This window comes from Solanum tuberosum, unplaced genomic scaffold (genome assembly GCF_000226075.1).
Source record: "Solanum tuberosum cultivar DM 1-3 516 R44 unplaced genomic scaffold, SolTub_3.0 scf00140, whole genome shotgun sequence".
Taxonomy (NCBI): Eukaryota; Viridiplantae; Streptophyta; class Magnoliopsida; order Solanales; family Solanaceae; genus Solanum; species Solanum tuberosum.
Window position 1 is genome coordinate 369,405 of NW_006239064.1, and position 18,878 is coordinate 388,282.

An 18,878-nucleotide genomic window follows, 5' to 3' on the forward strand; every position below is an offset into this window, starting at 1 on the left:
TAGCAAAAAGAAATTGTCATAGTTACATGAATCACTATGACTTATAGTAAAGATTAAGCTCCATGAAATAAGAGGAAGAAAACTTTGAGGAATGAAACAAACTTCGTAAGAAACTTAATTAATGTATTTGAATTCGACTACCCTACATCGAAAAAACACCTACAAATAATAATGGCAGGAAATCCCTCTATTTATAGAAAATAAAGGGTAGTGTGAACAAATGTTTATTGTGCCTTATCGGAAAGGTCACAACTCTTTGAAAAACTAACAACCCTTCGAAAAGGTCACAACCTTTAATAAAAAGTCACAATTTTTCATAAAAGTCGTAACTCTTCATAAAAGTCACAACTTTTCATGAAAAGGGAAGGCTAGTTATGAAAATAAATAAATTAAAAGGAATTCTGGTTTGTGGTGGCACCACGTAGGCGGACCTAGGGTTCTCTTTTATATATATGATACTCTCTCTGTCCCAATTTATGTGGCACTTTTTATTTTTCGAGAGTAAAACAGTTTAACTTTGATCGGACATTTGCGTATGAAATCTTCAATTTTTTTGAAATGAAATTTATATATTTGTAAACTACATAAAAAGTACTATAAGTCATAATAATTAATAATTCAAAATGTTAAAAGGATATATGAAAAACTTACGGTCAAAAATAGACTTGTTTGAATTTCGAAATGTGAAAAGTGTCACATAAAATGAGACGGAGGGAGTATATGATTTGAAATTTTCTAAAATAGTCAAAACTTGTAAAATTTATAAAATAAATTTCGGTTACGACTTAAATGCTGGTCCTAATATTGGCCCGCCATGAAAATAGATGTATCCTTTTTCCTACCTTTTTTCTTCTTCTTCAATCGAAGCTTCCTCTGCAAGATCGATTTCTTCTAGAACATTCTGCAACAGCGGAGAACTTGATCAATCTTCATCGGCTCCACACTACCAACGAATCACTGAATTCTCTCAACTTTGAAGATTTCAGAGGTTATGGCTGATTCCTCCAAGGACGATTTCCTCCAGCTCCTCAAGAGAATTGGGGCATTTCTTACTCTCAAGATTTCTAATCTCTCACAAACACTGGTTTTTTCCTCTCTCTCGCTCTCGCGCTTGTTATTTGGAATTTAATTTTTGATCCTTTTTGGTGAAATTGAGGAATTAATTTTATATTATTGTGTTATATGAAGAAATAATGGCCAAAAACAAATTTGAACTATCAGTTTTTGGTGAGTTTCAGATCTCAACTGTCAATTGTTTGATTTTCCCAACTGAACTATCTATCACCTAGTTGAGTAGATAGTGATAATTCAGATAGGAAAATGGAACAACTCATAATTAGTCTAGTTAGCTTCGAAGTCTGTTTTGATACATGAATGCTGATAGTTGAGCTAGGAAAGGGGAACATGGTGATAGTTCAGTAGGAAAACTAAACAGTTGATAGTCGGGGTGAAATTCACAAAACAATAATAGTTTTTAGATGTGATTTTGACCATTACCTCTAATATAAACAATGGTTTTGAGGATTTAGATAGTTTTGGTTGGGAAAGTGAACAACTCATAATTGGCCTACTCTGCTTCAAGCTGTGTTTTAATACATGAATGGTGACAATTGAGCTAGATAAGGGGAACATGGTGATAGTTCAATAGGAAAAGGGAATAGTTGATAGTTGGGTAAGAGATAGGTGAAAAGGTGATAGTTGTGGTGTGTTTTTGACCATTACCTCTTGTATAAACAATGCTTGTGTAGTTTAGGTAGGAAAAGGGAACAACTCATAATTGTCCTAGTGAGCTTCAAGGTGTGTTTTAATACATAGATGGTGATAGTTCAAGTAAGGAGGAACATGGTGATAGTTCAGGTAGGAGAACAGTTTTTAGTTGGGGTGTGAAACTCGTGAAAAGGTGATAGTTCATGTGTGTTTTTGACCATTACCTCTTATATAAACAATGTTTGTGAGGATTCAGATAGTTTTACTGATTAATTTGTTGATTATCAGTGTTGTTAAAGGTTCGACTACCGCATGCTTAAACCCTGAAAGTAGACCCAGTGCTTCAGCTTGTTTAGGTGATGGTTTTGCCTGAACAAACGTTGGTGGAATTGTACCTAAAAAATCCATTCAGGTTAGATATGATTAGGTATTAGTGTTTAATTACATATGATTAGACCAATTTGAAGGATTATAGATCAAGATCATATGGTTCATTGGGAATCAGAGAGGGGAGAACAAGCAGATATGGAATGCTAAATTTTGATTGTTCCACGGGTTATATCTTTGTAGGAGGCAGAACCAGTGATATAATAATTGTTAAGAAGTATTATGGCAATGGACTTTTTCTGATTAGGAATAAAATTTAGAATTTAGTATTAGGAGACCAGTTACTAGTCTAAACTAGAAACTTTTGCACATTTGCACATCTATCAGAAGTTTGAAATGATTTTCAGATTTGATTTGCATTGTTATAACTTCATATATTTCATTCCTTTGTAGGTTTTTTAGTTCATTTGTCCATATAATTGCTGTTCCTTTTGTAGTTATTTTTCTTGCATTACCTATATAAATCATTATTTCCCTCATTATGTGTCTTCACTAAAATCCACTGTTTATTTCTAGTTAGTACTTAAAGTCCCATCTAATATTGATGGTTTTCAACACACTTAATTTTGACAACATGATGGTAACTTTTTTCCCCGGTTCAGATCGAATTTTCTGAAAATCATTGGCTTTGGCATGACCCAGTATGTTGCACATAGTTTTAAGACAACTGCTCCATAGCCTGAGAAATATCAAATTGTAGAATTAGATGACTGCACAATGTAGTGTTTCGGGACTTCTAAAGTGTGTCTGCCAGAATTTTTCTACCACTTGTAAAATTGAGGAAGACAATGGACACAGAACAAGCAATTCCAAAACCAATAAACTGCCATTTATCTAATTGCTTGCAGATATAATCTTTCTATCATAAAGGAAGTAGTGTTACAATAGCTCTTTTTAAAAAACTAAAATAAATCCCATGGCATTCCAAAGAAATATGTTTTAAATGTTGTGCTACATTCTCTTAGATGGTAACATCTATTTTTTGTAAATGCAGGACTCAAGATCTGCAGGAGCTATAGCAGGTCTTGCATTTGCAATAGTATTTATCTGGAGAATATTGAGATCACCTAGTGGACCACAGAGGAGACATCCTAAGCAACAAGCTGTTACACCTGGTAGTTCTGGTGTAAGCAGACATTTTAGTGAAAATATACCGACTTCAGAAGTTAGCCCCCCTTCAGAGGATTCAAATGCACAAAATGTCATTGATGAGTTCTTTCAGCCCATAAAGGTAGAAAAATATTTTTGATTTACCCCTTATCCCTTTATATATAATTGGTGGATAAGTGACTTCTTCTTATTAATTTGCAGCCAACTCTTGGGCAAATAGTTAGGCAAAGATTGGGTGAGGGGAGGAAGGTATCTCTTAATGCTTCTGTTCTTACTATTTTTTTAAAATACACTTCTCTCCCATCTCCAAGGCCTTGTGGGTGCCAAGTACATATTTGATGTTCAACATACATTTATTAACTTGAGAAAAAATTGAAATCATGGGCTGCCTGAATTTGTTCCTTTTAAATAAAAAGCTTCCGTTCTTTTTAGGTGGCTTTGTCAATGATTTTTTTCTTCTTTAGAATATGCAAAAAATTAAATTAAATTGGTGTTTGTCAAGGTATCTTAAGCTGTATTTGCAAAAAAAATCTTTTTCAATACTGTTTTTTGAAGTTGTAGTTTCGGGGTGTTTCTGACGAATGTTTTCAAGAAACTCTTCATGCAAAAAGAATCATTCAAACACACCTAAAGTTTTCACAAACTTTTTTTCAATTATTGTCCAAATGCTGCTTAAATTCTGGAGATAGTTCCTGGAATAGTTTTTGTGCAAATAGGTTAAACTAGTTAAAGTGAATAGAAGGAGTTCAAATGTGAAGGATTCACCAAAGATGAGGGATTAGTGCAATGGAATCAACCAAGCAATCCACCAACAAGATTAACTATTATATTTTATTCCAATAGCATTGTCCTCTTAAGCCTGAGCCCACCACTTTGCTCTCAGTATATTTACTCAATGGTGAGTGAGTGCATGTAAATGACGACTGATCTTTTTATAAACTTAGTGCCTTAGTATGTTCATAGACATAGATTACATAGGAATATCTTGAACATTATCTAATAGTTTTAAAATAGAATCTCCTAGGTAGGTACTTAAGTTTGCCTAAAACTAAATTACAATTTTTCGGCTTTGCCATACTGCTTTTATATTTAGTGCTCCTTCACGAGAATAGATCATTATCAGATGCTAGCAATTCATTCTTCAAAGAGGATACTGTCTTTGTATCTTTAGAGGGTCATAAACTAGAGGGTTAAGGTGAGTCTTTCCCATTGTGGGATGATTCCTACTAACCGCTATTGTGTTTTCGTATCCTTCTCTCTTTTTGTAACAACCGGACATTTTCGGGGACTGTGCTTGCCCTTAAGTACATATGTAGACATCAAAGTGAATTTTGAGTTATGTCATTTATTATAGTTTTCTTATTTTAATGATTTACATACCGAAACAAGTAATTGTAGAATATATTTGTATAATTTATAGATGCATGCACTTGTGAGCATAACATACATCCATATAATGTATGAAGTTGAGAATTAAATGAGTATGTTTTCTCAGGAGACAATGAAAAGTTAAGAAGAATCTTCTATATAATAAATCTTAAAGTATGAAAATATCACTATATACTATAAATCGCGATTACCCTTCGGGGTGGCCCAGTGGTTTGAGCTTGGGACTTCCATGTTGGAGGTCTCAAGTTCGAAACCCCTTGCCAGCGAAAGCAAGGGGTTTGCCTTCTGGGTCGAGCTCGTCGCACCAGGCTTGCCTAGTGCGGATTACCTCTCCTATGTAGTTTGCAAGCTATTGCATAGGAACGGGGGTTTACCCTGTGCTCACCCAAAGGGTAGCGGCTGCGGGTTTCCCTAGTCATCAAAAAAAATAAAAAAAATCGCGATTTCCGAATTTACCGGTTATATAAAAAACTCTTCTTAGTTTTTTGTTGTTTCTTGAGCTAATGCTTTGTGTCCCTTTTCAAAAAAGTTCTCCTAAACGTTAACGTCCATAGATGATTCAAAAAGCAGTTCTGACCCTACTTAACGCCTCCCCCAAAGATCCCTCTGTATTTTTGTTTCTCTTAATTTTTTCTACAAAAACACAATTTATATTTTCCCTTCTTTAAGCCGTTTAAAACATGAGCCGACAAAAAGTTGGCTTGGCCCCATTTCCTTCTCCTTTGCATTTTTGTCCAAAGTCACCCAGTTATCAAATCATCAATGTGATGTGTGAATTTGGTGAACTAGCCACTTATTTGATTCTCTAACTAATACATTATATACATGCTACGATAAAATTCTAGGAAAGAGTGATATAACATAGACTTAAGGACACTATAAGTGTCATTGAGAATCAGTTTGTAATTATACCCAGTAGATCCACAACAAAAGCTAGTATATTTTTGCTAAGAAGATTTAGAAAATTTATATTGAGAGGAAAAAAGATCTACACATGGTTTATCAACTTGGAGAAAGAATATGATAGAGTATCAAGAAATGTCATTTGGTGGCATAGGAAAAGAAAGGACTTCATGCTAAATATTTGAATATCATAAAAGACATGTATGAAGGACCCGCCATTAGAGGGAGAAATAGAAGAAAACATAAAGGAGTTTCCTATAAGACTATAACCATGGGTATTACACCAAGTATCCGTATTGTGCTTGTGTACTTATTTACCCAATTTATGAATGAACAAACCAACACAATCAAAGATGAGGTCTCAAGTGTGTCCGCATATTTATATGTGAATTGTTAAAAGGAAAGCTATAATTGAGTAAATTACTCAAAGTTCAAGTTAATGTCTACGTAATCCCAAAAATGACAGGTTGCTACACTTGTAATCTATTCATTCCCTAAAATTGAACTTACTCTCACTATGACATTCGTAATTTGAAAAATATGGTAGAGGACATGTGGAGTATCTTTTCTTGTTCCACCCCTTTGCATCACCATGAATGAGCACAATGTGTCTCCCCTTTCAACCCATTGTCAAGAAAAGAGAGTAGTACACATCTTTTACTTGACACACGATCATTGCTTCTTTGGTCCAATTAATGTCTTAACTTCCTAAGAATAAGTTTTTTTTTGAGACAATCTTCCTAAGAATAAGTTGGTAGCCATTTAGTTTATTGAATAAAGGGGGCTTCTTTCTGTCAATGTTTTGTGCATTTGAAGTATAGTTTGGAAGTAATTAATTGGAGGCATAACTTTATGCTCCATCTCATTTTATGTGAAGTTGTTTGGTTGGACCCTAAGTTTAAGAAACTAAGACAGGCTTTTGATATGTAAGCCAAATATATGCAAAGTACCAAAAGTATTCTTGTTTGATAAGTGATTACAAGAGTTCCACATATCTTTTAGTTTGACTCTCCTTGCCTTGTAAAAGAATAAACTTTGATATCAAGTGGGTCCAAGAAGACATTGATTACGGGTAAGACGCCAATGTTAAGATCAAATAGTTTTTGAAAAGCGAAATATCTCATTCTTTCCGGGATAGACTAGAAAGGAAAGTGTATCACACAAATAGGCGAGAGGTTGTTGTAGTAGGTTAATAGAATTATATTTTTATTATCACGTAGAATTGCACCCTGCTATTATCACAGCTACACCTCAACCCCACATTAGTTGGATTGATATAAAACACCTCTATTTCAATTCGGCTTTATTCAGGTCCTATTTTATACCAACTATGCCTCAATTCTAAAAACTAGTTTTGGTTGGCTATTTCTGTATACATTTGTACTTTTTAAAACGAATTAGAATTTCTAAAAATTAGCTTTGTAAATTTATGCTTATCACTGTAAGGACATACGAGTCATTATAACAACAAGAAGTCAACAACAACATACTCGGTGGAATCCCACAAGTGGGGTCTGGAGAGGGTAGAGTGTACGTAGACCTTACCACTACCTCGTGGAGGTAGAGAGGCTGTTTCCAAAAAACCCTCGACTCAAGTGTAGCAAATCCAAGTACAAATAGTAAGAAAATAGTGAGGAAAAAAACAGAGTGCGACAATCAAAACACACTAAACAACCGACTACAAACAGTGAGGACATATGAGTCATTAACCAGAACAAAAGAGCCTGTGACAGCAACCAGACTTGTCAGCCACTAGATGCCATTGACCACACTGACTGACCAAATGTAAGTGTAACAACAATAACGACATCATGATCATATTATATAGATCCTTTGGTGTTATTGCATTTTCTTCTTAGCTAAGTCTATGTTGAAGCCTACCCTAGCATGCACAGTTTGCACTTCTAACGGGGGTAGCCTTACGGGAACTTAGTTAGGATATGATAAAGTAATTTACTGATTGCAACATCAAAAATAACTGAGAGAATGATGGTAGTCTCTACCTCAATTTTAAGAAAGAATGTGCTACTCAACCAAATCTTATCTGTTCAAGGTTTTGCATTCTGGCATCACTTTCCTGATTCTGTTTGACAGTGGTAGAGACTGTTTATTTTTATTTTTGTCACAGTAGCGTATATAACTTGGACAATCTGCATATTATTTCACTTTACAGGTAACATGTCGGTTGCTTGGAGTAATCCTGGAGGAAACGAGCCCAGAGGAACTACAGGTTATTATTATTTTTGTTGATTGTGCAACAATTTTAAACATGCAGTTGACAATGTTTTTACTTTTCCTTTGCAGAAACAAGCTACTGTTCGATCCTCCGCGCTTGAAGTGTTGCTCGAAATCACCAAATTTTGTGATCTTTATCTCATGGAGAGAGTACTTGATGACGAAAGTGAAGTTAGTGCTCACTCTATTATATTCCAATTGTATGTTGATTAGTAGTTGCTAGAGATCCAATCCCTTTTAAAAACATTTATCTTCATTGCCTGACTCAGAGAGGATAATTTTGGGGGTCGGATGCCATTTGATGCCTTTTTCAAAATGAAAAGGAAAAGGCTGTCATTGTTGATTGGCTTTGTATGCCAAATAAAATTGGCTTCTGAACTGATCCCTAAATTTAAAATCCAAAAAGATAAAAAAGACGTATCTTTGATGCTAAATCTTAAGTAACTCTAAAAAAATAGTTGCCTAAGCAATACACTCTTCTCTCTCTGTTTTTATTTTCTTGGGAAAACTTACATCACATTAATTAATCATCGCACACATTAACCAACATTCATCGTTTACTTGTTTAGTAGAACATTTTCACTTACTAATCTGCATAATTTAACAAAATAGCTTTCTTTGGTATTAAGTCAAACTAAAATGTGATAAGATGACCATGTTTGAGCTTCTTTTGGGTTTCTCCTTTCTGAACATCTGGTCTTGTCTACTATTTCATGACTTCATGAAGTTCTCATATTCGGTGCATGATTCATTTCTTAGCACCCACTATCCTATATGGTGCATCTTAATGGTGGCTGCAGTGTTGATCCACGCTCATTCAGTTTTTATGAGTAATCTGCATTTGTATCAACACATTCTTTTTCTTGCATACATATTCTTGAAATGTACAAATATTTGCAGAAAAAGGTCCTACTGGCTTTAGAAGATGCTGGAGTGTTTACATCTGGTGGCATAGTCAAAGACAAGGTAACAACTAATCATTGTTCAACTGCCAATGGAAGTCAAAATCCGTTTATAATACTTTCATGGAGCTCTTGTTATTATGTTTGTTTTACAATGGGTGATCTCTGCAACTTTTAATCTCAACCATGCGTGTGTGAATATTTTTCCTTCTGTCTGCATATTAGCATCCTCATCCTGGACGAGATGATTTATTCTTCCAACTGCTCTGCAGTTCTGGATGTGTGATCTTTATCTTGTACCATAAGCTAATGTCCTCTGCTTAGGAAAAGTTTCCTTTTAATTGTAGTACAAAAGTCTCCCCTGAGGTTTTGGTTTGTAAAATATATGTTCCTTGTGGATTTCTAGTACTACGTTAACGTCCTAATCCCTTCTTTAAAGTTGTGTAGCACAACTGTTCTTTTAATTTATAGGGGACAAATTTAACCTATATACTTAAACTTTGTTCTTTTTTTCAGAAAAACGACATTCTCATAATTTGTTGGGTCATGAATATAATCTTACCATCCTCTTTGCAACTATATTCCTTTATGCTCTTACACACTTAAAAGATAGGCCCAATACATCGACAGAGCTTAAAACTTTGTCACATTTTTTCCATTTTGGTACCTCATCATCATACCTATTGAAAACTTAATGCTTCCAAAACTGTCTATTAAGCACAAATTTTACAGATCCACGCCAACAACAAATGTGTGACTTTCACTCTCTTTTGATCCTGCAGCTTGGCCAATCAAACCTCTAAAAAAATACATTGTCATCAACAAAAAAAAATAAGGAACAAATTTTCCCAAACAATAGAATTTGGTATCTCAGCCAACCACTCTCATCATCTGGAACACCATCCATCACCTCTCCACACCATTACACCACCTCTAGACTACTAGATTTTATCTTTCTCCACGGTGGCTTCACCAAAAACAGCCAGTAGACGCAACAACAAACAATTTGCCAGCATCACCCACCGGACCATTTTCACAACCAGAAAATTGTATCACACTCTTCCTTTGCAAGGTATATATACACAGGTCTCTCTCTCCCCCCCCCCCCCACACACACACACGCACACACGCACACACAAATGAATCTCTCTGAGAGTTCTTGAAGAAGCTTTCATCATTCCCAAAAATTGAGGTTCATCAATCAAAGCTCTGGTCTACTACTCACGTTACACTATTAGTCGACTTTGTTCATATTTTATTTAGGGGCTCTCTTTCTAGTTACAGTCTTACTTGAAAGCAGATAATAGGCAGTCCTCAATTATCATGAAGAGTCATCACCAAATGTTATTGTTTTTGACTATGTAGGGAGTAACATAATGATTGGTTAAAATCTATATAGAGAGTAGATTTGTACCAGCAAAATGTGAATTGAGTTGTATAAAAATGATTTAGTATCCCAGCTGTCATTATTTGAATGTTTGATATAAGATGCAGCAGTTGAATTGATGGCTCAGCAGTCAGGTGCCATTAATGGTCGTCTTTCTTGTACAAGTGTATTATGCATTTATGTATTACTGATTAGATTGTTATACAGGTTCTCTTTTGTAGCATTGAGAATGGACGAACATCATTTGTCCGACAACTGGAACCTGATTGGCACATTGATACAAATCCGGAAATTGTTTTTCAATTAGCGGTACTCCTTGTTTCCTATTGACTGTCAGCATGAGCGTCCCATGATCATATTTTTTTTCTCTGTTTCAGAAAACATACTAATTCATGAAGAAAAGTAGAAGTATCATTAAACAATGAATATATCCGTTTATCTACCATGCATTAGTTAGATCTCTTTCCCAAAGGAAACAACTTCAACCTCTGTTATATTTCCAACAATTCTAAGCAGGCTTTCTAAAATATTTATGTTCTTCTGGTATTAGGAAATTTGCAAGTTTAGCCTTTTAATTTCTTGTCTGTTAATGTGAATGCCTTTTACAAACACATACAGTTACTCGTCTCTTGCCTGTTTATTAATCGAGTATTGACCACTAAGAGATTAGATTTTTCAGATTATTGTTTAAATGGCAGTGTGGCTATGCAGATTTGAGTGATTTTCCTCTATTGAAATCTGATGTGTTGATACTAACTGATTGCAGAGATTTATCAAATATGAGCTACACATTACGCCTACCAAGTCAGAAAGAACTGCTATGAATGTCTTCAGTTCAACGTCTTTGGAGCAGTTTTTCGGAACTGCTTAGGTGCATATCCAAATGAGTTCTAACATTTTGGTTTGTTTTAGGTCTCACCGTCCTCTTCAACTTTGGGCTGTGAGTTCATATTTTTAACTCAATTACATCTTTTTCTGGTACCTGCAACTTTATAGTTTTGAGGTTCAAGGAAAAAACTTTTGTATATTACTCTGTTGTATGCAGAACAGGTAACTTCATAATTCTATATTATTGTGCTGTATTCTTGAGAAAAAACTAGTCAGCACAAGAATGTCAGTTTTCCATAATGCAAATCTATTTAACAACAGACACATGCCTAGGCAGTCGATGGGCTGGTTGCGCTGGATTTATGTCGTGGATCATGGTGAATCTATACGTACTTCTTGTCCAACTTATTACGGAGGGTTATGTAACTTTTTTTTTTAAAAAAAAAAACGCCTAAAAGCCATATTATCATAAAGTTTTTTAAAAACAATTGTTTGGAAGCCATTTCATCCATTATTCATGGGTTAACATACATGAAAATTTGAAAAAATTGTCAAATTCCTATAAAATTGGCTTCTAAATGCCCAAAAATGTTGTGGATCATGGTGAAATTATATTTACTGTTTCCCCAAATCCTTATGGAGGGTCTCGTAATTTTTTTTTTCGAAAAAAACGTTCGGAAGCCATTTCACCAAAATATTCGTGGGCTATACTACACACGAAACCTAATTCCTATAAAATGGCTCCTAAATGTCCAAAAATGTTGCGGATCATTGTGAGACTACGCGTACTGCTACACCAATTTCTTAAGGAGTCTCGTAAAGTTTATTAAAAAAAGTTGTCCGAAAGTCATTTCACCAAATATTCATGGGCCAACACATACTAAAAATTTGAATTTTTTTTTTAGCCTAATTCCTATAAAAATGACTTCTAAATGCCAAAATCTGCCGCAGATCATGGTGAGGGCTATACGTACAACTATCCCAATTCCTTATGGGGGGTCTCATAAAGTTTTTCCAAAAAAATCGCCCGAAAGCCATTTCACCAAATATTCATGAGCTAACATACACAAAAAAATTGAAAAAATGGCCTAATTACTATAAAATGGCTCCTAAATACCCAAAAATGTCACAAATCATGGTGAGATTAACGTACTACTCTCCCAACTCCTTACAGAGGGTCTCGTATAAGTTTTTCAAAAAAATCGTCCGGAAGCCATTTCACCAAATATTCATGGACTAACACATGGAAATTGTAAAAACCACCTGATTCCTATAAAATGGCTCCTGAATGCCCCAACATGTCACTGATCATCACAAGGCTATATGTACTGCTCCCTCAACTCTTTACAAAGGTCTCGTAAAGTTTTTTTTTTTAAATCATCCGGAAGCCATTTTACAAAATATTCATGGGCTAACATATACAAAAATAAAGAAAATCGCCTAATTCATATAAAAATGCTCCTAAATTCCCAAAAATGTCGCGGTCATAATGAGACTATACACATGTATAAAAATGGATCCTAGAGCAATACAGATAATCTCACCATGATCCGCTACATTTTTGGGCATATAGGAGCCATTTTATAGGAATTAGGTGATTTTTTCATCTTTTCGTATATGTTAGTTAACCCATAAGTATTTAGTGAAATGACTTTTTACGTACCCTCCGTACTTCCTACAGTCATATACTTGAAAGTGAATAAACCAAGTTGTCAATTGCACCTTCATGTGATTAGAAATGGATCTGTTCATCCATTTCCCACACTAAGCTTTTCTTCAAGAGTACTATAAGGTGTAATTCAAGTATGTCTCAATTTTGTCAATGCAATGTTATCTGTAAATATCTGAAGCGTTGTGCATGATTTTAGTGTAAATTAAGCAAAACAATTATAAGAAATAATAAGTGACAATTATAGAGGTAATGGAAATTTATGTGTTTCTTTATAGACGAGCACACCTCAAATACTCAAAGATTAAGAGACTCAAAACTACTGGCTTGCTGTACAAAAAAAATAATCTGGTAACCAAAGCTTAAAAGCACCATTCACAGTTTGTTTGGTCGATAACAACGTTTAGTATCCAAAAACACTTGTATGTGTTGGCCAGACTGACCATAATTTCCAGTTCATTAGCTCTATTCCCCTACATATGCACCAGCGGTGTACAAAGTCACATCCTACAATGGCAACATACTGATCACTATGCTAAACAATATCCACCTCCAACATCTCTTCATCACGCCCATCTGCATCATCACCTGCATCATCACGCTTATGCTGCAAGGAGAAGTCGAATCGCTCATATTAAATTAGTACTCTTGCATACTCAGCTTATGAATACAACAAAACAAGGCAGGATCACAGATAATCAGACAAATTATGAATATAGATTAACGATTTGGAGATGGTCAAACATCAAGAACAAGGAGAATGCTGCGGCTTTTGGCAAGAATCTGATGACTACAATGTAGTCTGCCTGCTTAATTCTTGGGTGGGCAAAGTTCATGAATGAATCTTCTTCTTTTTACTTTTCACACAGTTTTACTGATCACCCACTTGTAGTTTTGCAAACCAACCAAAAAGCAGATAAAAACTGATGGTGTTGCACTAAAGTAGATTGCAAACAGAAAGAACTTACAGGCACATACATACATTTTGCATGCTAGATATGAACTGGTTCAGTTATTGAACTAACCTGCAAACTAGCACCTCGAGGAAGAGGAGGAGGAGGTGGTAGAAAAGGATATTCTGCGATACCAGAAGGAACTCCCTTCCCAGCTCTTCTTGTAGCATTCCCAGCTACTTCAAGCTTTTCCTCTGTCTCACCAACTTCAACATCTTCATCCTTTGCATGAGCGGCCATGCTGGTTGATGGCAAAACAACAGCAATCTCAGAAGCTTTGGGCTGCAGAATTTGAAGAATGCATTTATCATTTCTTCAACAGCAAGCATAAGAAATAAAATGCTCTAAAGATGCAATATCCTTCATTTTTATTTGCAGCATGGAACTAAGAACAACTTCCATCAGGCATAAACTACAACTTCCATTTCTCAATCTAGAAAACACCCAAGGCAAAGGACATGCCTCTGCAAAATTAATAAAATAATACAACTGGACATAGTTACATTCTTCCATTCGAAAAATGATATTCAAATTTAGTCATATGCCATATTCAGGGGACTACTGATGCATACTTCAATATTTTGATAACCGAGAAATCCTCAGAATACCAGCGGTGGACTGTTCAAAACTCAGTGGACAATTGACACGTCCATTATCCATTTGACGAAACTGTTACAGAGCGAGGTGCCAAAGGTAAAAAGAGTCGGAGAAACCAAAACTCACAAGAGATTCCAAGAACTTTGATTTGCATCATAAAGTAGAACCTATCATTCACAAGAAATCTTCTCTTTTCTGACAAGTGATCCCTCATATTGTCACTTCATCCTACTTCCCATTAAGTCCACATGCTATTCCATATCAGTTTTGTTAATTTAATGTAAACCATATCGAAAAGAGCATCAGAAAAACATCAGAATAAGAATGTAATTGTATATTGTCCAAGATATGAAAGGAGACAGGACTCCTTTTTAAGTTCGGCACAGTTCCTCTTTAACTTTTTCTGGTTTTGGGGGGGACAGTGGGGGCTATGAAGTTTAAAGTAAAAGGAGCACCTTGTTAGTGAAAGTCATGTCATTGGAAAAGTTTATCCCCTTCTTAGATTTCTCTTCACCCACTACGGTCTCCCACTTGAACTCTGCCTCGTCTTTCTTCTCATTACTCAGCTGAGTAGGATAAGCAATCCTCTGCGCACCATTTCCTTTTGCTCTTGTTGACGCTGTTATAGAGAGAGTTGTCAAAGGTAATAGGAGTTTAGAGACATCAAATTCACAAGGGATTTCAAGAACTTCGATTTTCAAGATCTAATGTTCATTGGGTATGTTGTTGAATGTTTCACAAGAAGGGAGCTTTAATGATACTGTGAGTCAAATGTTGTGCATACTGCAAATATACAGTGTGGCAAATAAGGTCTAGATGGAGTAGAAATACAGTAAACTCAAACATGAAAAGGTTAAGACACAAGTAGGAATGAGAGCATTGAAGAATTGATGTTTCATACCATCTAGACTGAAACTCAAGCATCTATCACTGAAATTAAGGATCTTACTCTTTTTGTTTCACTTTTATAATATTAGTTTTCAAGTAAAAGAGCATCTCTTATTTAGAAATTAAAATGTCGCTAAGGTAAGAAAATAAGGCTGCATTGCCGTGCATACATCTAGAGTATAATCATCAAAAACATAAAAAAGTAGGATGGGATAATACTGAATGAATGGATTTTAAGTCAAATGAGTAGAGAAAGGACTTTGAGGTGTACCATCCTCATTTACATTTTTTCTACTTAAAATTTTACTATTTACACGTAGCAGGCAGTTCAAGGCATGCCAATGTCCAAAAAAGTGTGGGTTATTGCAATGAGCTGTTAACTTAAGGTGCCACTTTCTTTTCTATCTCTCCTTGTGATTCCCTATTGATCCATGTATGCTTTCCAAATGTCCTCAGCATCATAAAATATATCCCTCCAGAACAAACTAGGGGGAAAGGCGGAAAATTAAGTAACTCACTAGTCTAGATGTGCTAATTGTCATATTTCTTATAACTAACTTGACTCCTATTTTCACAGCTTCATATTTTGCATAGCTCAACTGCCTAAGGCTGCAGACCAGCATGTCTTTCATCCCTTTCCAAGTTTCCAGTAATGTTTGAGAAACAGAAACGACAGTTACTAATCAAAGGCATCCATAAAGATCAACATAAATTGGAGTTACATGTAACTTAATCATGTGGATTGTTTGTTCTATATACCTGTGCATCTGCTGTTAGGATTCTATTTTGGATTAGCTGGACAAGATTTTTTTGTTTTTTGATGACAAGGGAAACCCGCAGCCACTACCCTTTGGGTGCGCACAGGGTAAAACCCCACTCCTATGCAATAGCTCGCAAACCACATAGGAGAGGTAACCCGCACTAGGCAAGCCCGGTGCAACGAGCTTGACCCAGAAGGGAAACCCCTTGCTTGCTTTCACTGGCAAGGGGTTTCGAACTTGAGACCTCCAACATGGAAGTCCCAAGCCCAGTATATTTGATGATTTCTACTTTCTGCTTTTTGTCTCTTTCTCCCTCCCCACCCCACTTTTTCTGTCTCTCCTACATCCTTTCCTCTTCTTGAAGTAGCAGGTCTCTTCACTATCTGTCTTAAGGTTAAAACAGAATTTCTGAAGATATACTAGGAGTATATGTGAAAGAATTGACTTACACATCACGTCTAACACAGAATCAATACCCAAGAAAAATTCTATTCACTCAACTGTATACACCTTATCATGCACCATCACTGAAATGTACTTTACTACTTATTTTCAAATTGCAATAAATAAAACAGTTGTCACTCAGAGACATGACAGAAACATCATGCTGCATTAGACCTACAAGAATGAGACTTATCACTTATCAGCAAACACAGAAATTTCGACTTCCATGTTATCTACATCATCTTTCAAATCTAATAGTCACATTACACTTTTCAACAATCAGTTGACCAATTTCAAAGTTAACCTGGACATAGATAATCCACTTTTGAAAACAAAATTTGAGATTTAGAAAATATTAAACATATCTTTTTCTTGGCTGATAAGTACAAGAAGAATACTTAGAAGTTAGAACATTTAGCCAGATTAAAATAATATTTTACTATCACGAAGTGAGGAAGTGATGAACTTTTTGGGACAAAGAGCATTAACTACCATAGCTCTTGAACTCTTTATCTGTCTAAATCCAAAATTCCAATAGCCAAAATAATCATCACAATAAGCAATGATGATTAGAAAATCACAGTGCTGAATGAGAACTACAGTAACTTGTCACACCAAATACAATAATCGAAATTCATTTAAACTATCTATACACAATCTAAGATATTCTTTTTCTTAGATTCAATTATTATTCACATCTTCGTAGACTGTCTTAGTCAACTGACTTCAGTTGAGTATGGGGGAACTGAATTTGTAAAAGATGAGCAAGAAACAAGCACTTAGTATGAATTATTTCGGCCCAAGACTGCAACAACCGCTTCGACTCTATATATTTACCGAAAGAACAGCAGGGCACTGAGACATACTCTGAGGTCCTAGGCAGTTTTGTTCAGGAAAGAAAACCAATTACATAAAAAAGGCAAGCACACCTAAAGCTGATGACAAATTAGAAAATTCAGCTCAAGTGCTCTAGATTATGATAAGAAGCACAGGTACAATTATTTTATTTGAAAAGCTACACTCTTAAGACATAATCGTCATTTCTTACCTTGATTTGACGTTTCATCAGCTTCATGATGAATTCTTGGCCTTTTCTTGGTAGGTGATGTATTCTTCTGCTGCTCTACCAATGAGCTAAAATGATTACCAGCCATCCCTTCATCACTAAAGTTGATGGCAGAATCCTCTTCACTTGCACCAGTTCTGATGAAATCTGAGCTTAGTTTATTAGCGAGCTTTTGAAGCTGAGCTTCTGACCTACAATTGCACTATCACCACTGAGTGTTCATGGAGACAAAAAGTAACAGAAATTGACCAATGATTTTAGATGACAAGAATCTGGAGTGGATGGGGAGGAGGAAGTCAATAGAAGAAGCAATATTGTTACAATACCTCTTCAGTTCAGCTTCTAACCGTGAGTGATTATTATATGCTTCAATGAACTGCTTAGTCTTCGAAGTAATCCTGGGGGAAAAGCCAGGATTGGATGGACAGGACGTAAGGAAAAGGTATATCCAGACTCAAATTAAAAGATTTTGAAATGCATTATAACAAATAGTTACCTTCTACGTTCCTCCTTTTCCTTGAAAAGTTCCATCTCTAGTTCCTGATTTTTTGAAGCTAGACTTTCTGCCTGACAAGTTGTCTCTTCAAGGTATATCTTCCAAGTTCCAACCAAAAAAGAGAAGTATTGAGGAATAAACTTGAAATGTTAAAGCAAGGAGCAAAAGAATATGTTAAATAGAAGGGGAAGGGCACAGAGAAAGGAAGTAGAATAGTCTGTCGAAGAAAGAACTAAGAAGAGAGTGAAATGGAGGCAAGTAAACATTAATGAGAGCCTTTACATCTGCTAATGGCAAATGAATAAATAGATAGAAGAGCAAAGACTTCTCTAATAATTAACATCTATTTCACTGCTATAAGTTAGCACAAAAGATTAAAGGTTTGAGCTTCTAACTTAGGTCAGAAACTTCACTATTGCTGTGATCAAGTTCAAAACCCCTTGCCAGCGAAAGCAAGGGGTTTGCCTTCTGGGTCGAGCTCGCCGCACCGGGCTTGCCTAGTGCATGTTACCTCTCCTATGTGGTTTGCGAGCTATTGCATAGGAGCGGGGGTTTTACCCTGTGCGCACCCAAAGGGTAGCGGCTGCGGGTTTCCCATGTCATCAAAAAAAAAAAACATAAAATCATATTGAACTTCTGACGGATTGAAGAGCCTACTTCTCGTATAATATTTGACTTTTCATGAAATACTAGTATAGCCTGATAGCGATACATGGATTATTAAATCACCAATCTCATTATCTTTATTATACCTTTGCAATACACACGTGAAAAGGAAGAAAAAACATTTATGCATGTACCGATACACACCTGTACATGTTAGACACATGAATTCATAGTCCAATCAGATTTGGTCTATAAATAAATCAAAGGATATATATAAATGCATATGATAAAAAAATACCAAAGACATAACTGGCAAGCACTTGCTTAGAAATATAATTAAAAAAGAAATCCAGTGGAAAGACTATCTCCAAAATTATGCAAGAAGCAACCAATAAAAGAAAGTCAATTAAGCAGCAAACAACCAATTACAAGAAAAACAAAACCAACCTCCAGTTCTCGTTTTTCATCATCCAACATATTGATTTCGGATTGCAATTGCCTAAGCTGCAACATGAAGGACAGACAGAAATCACTACAATGTAAATAAATA

At 35.5% G+C, this 18,878-nt stretch overlaps 2 protein-coding genes across 6 annotated transcripts in view; one reads left to right on the forward strand and one right to left on the reverse strand.

Moving 5' to 3' along the window:
• The first annotated feature begins 785 nt into the window (after positions 1-785).
• Positions 786-11,168, forward strand: LOC102586956 (peroxisome biogenesis protein 22). 2 transcript variants are annotated; one of them, XM_006351892.2, is made up of 8 exons: positions 788-1,084; positions 3,089-3,325; positions 3,406-3,453; positions 7,670-7,726; positions 7,801-7,902; positions 8,632-8,697; positions 10,228-10,329; positions 10,787-11,168. In XM_006351892.2, the coding sequence occupies exons 1-8, from the start codon at positions 992-994 to the stop codon at positions 10,889-10,891; spliced, it is 810 nt and encodes a 269-aa protein (XP_006351954.1). In that variant the 5' UTR covers positions 788-991; the 3' UTR covers positions 10,892-11,168. The 2 variants fall into 2 exon arrangements, with proteins under 2 accessions (XP_015166209.1, XP_006351954.1); XM_015310723.1 differs by lacking the exons at positions 10,228-10,329; positions 10,787-11,168 and adding an exon at positions 9,150-9,731 and having other exon boundaries at positions 786-1,084.
• Positions 11,169-12,767: 1,599 nt separating this feature from the next.
• The window catches only part of LOC102587292 (zinc finger CCCH domain-containing protein 13), a 12,882-nt gene continuing 6,771 nt past the window's right edge, over positions 12,768-18,878 (reverse strand). For all 4 annotated transcript variants that reach the window (XM_006351893.2, XM_006351894.2, XM_015310724.1 and 1 more), the window contains exons 5-11: positions 18,776-18,832; positions 17,723-17,820; positions 17,553-17,624; positions 17,209-17,417; positions 14,523-14,686; positions 13,543-13,752; positions 12,768-13,124 (exon numbers count right to left, since the gene is read on the reverse strand). In XM_006351893.2, the coding sequence (XP_006351955.1) occupies positions 13,053-13,124; positions 13,543-13,752; positions 14,523-14,686; positions 17,209-17,417; positions 17,553-17,624; positions 17,723-17,820; positions 18,776-18,832 (882 nt within the window). In that variant the 3' untranslated portion in view covers positions 12,768-13,052. The remainder of the gene's footprint in view (positions 13,125-13,542; positions 13,753-14,522; positions 14,687-17,208; positions 17,418-17,552; positions 17,625-17,722; positions 17,821-18,775; positions 18,833-18,878) is intronic.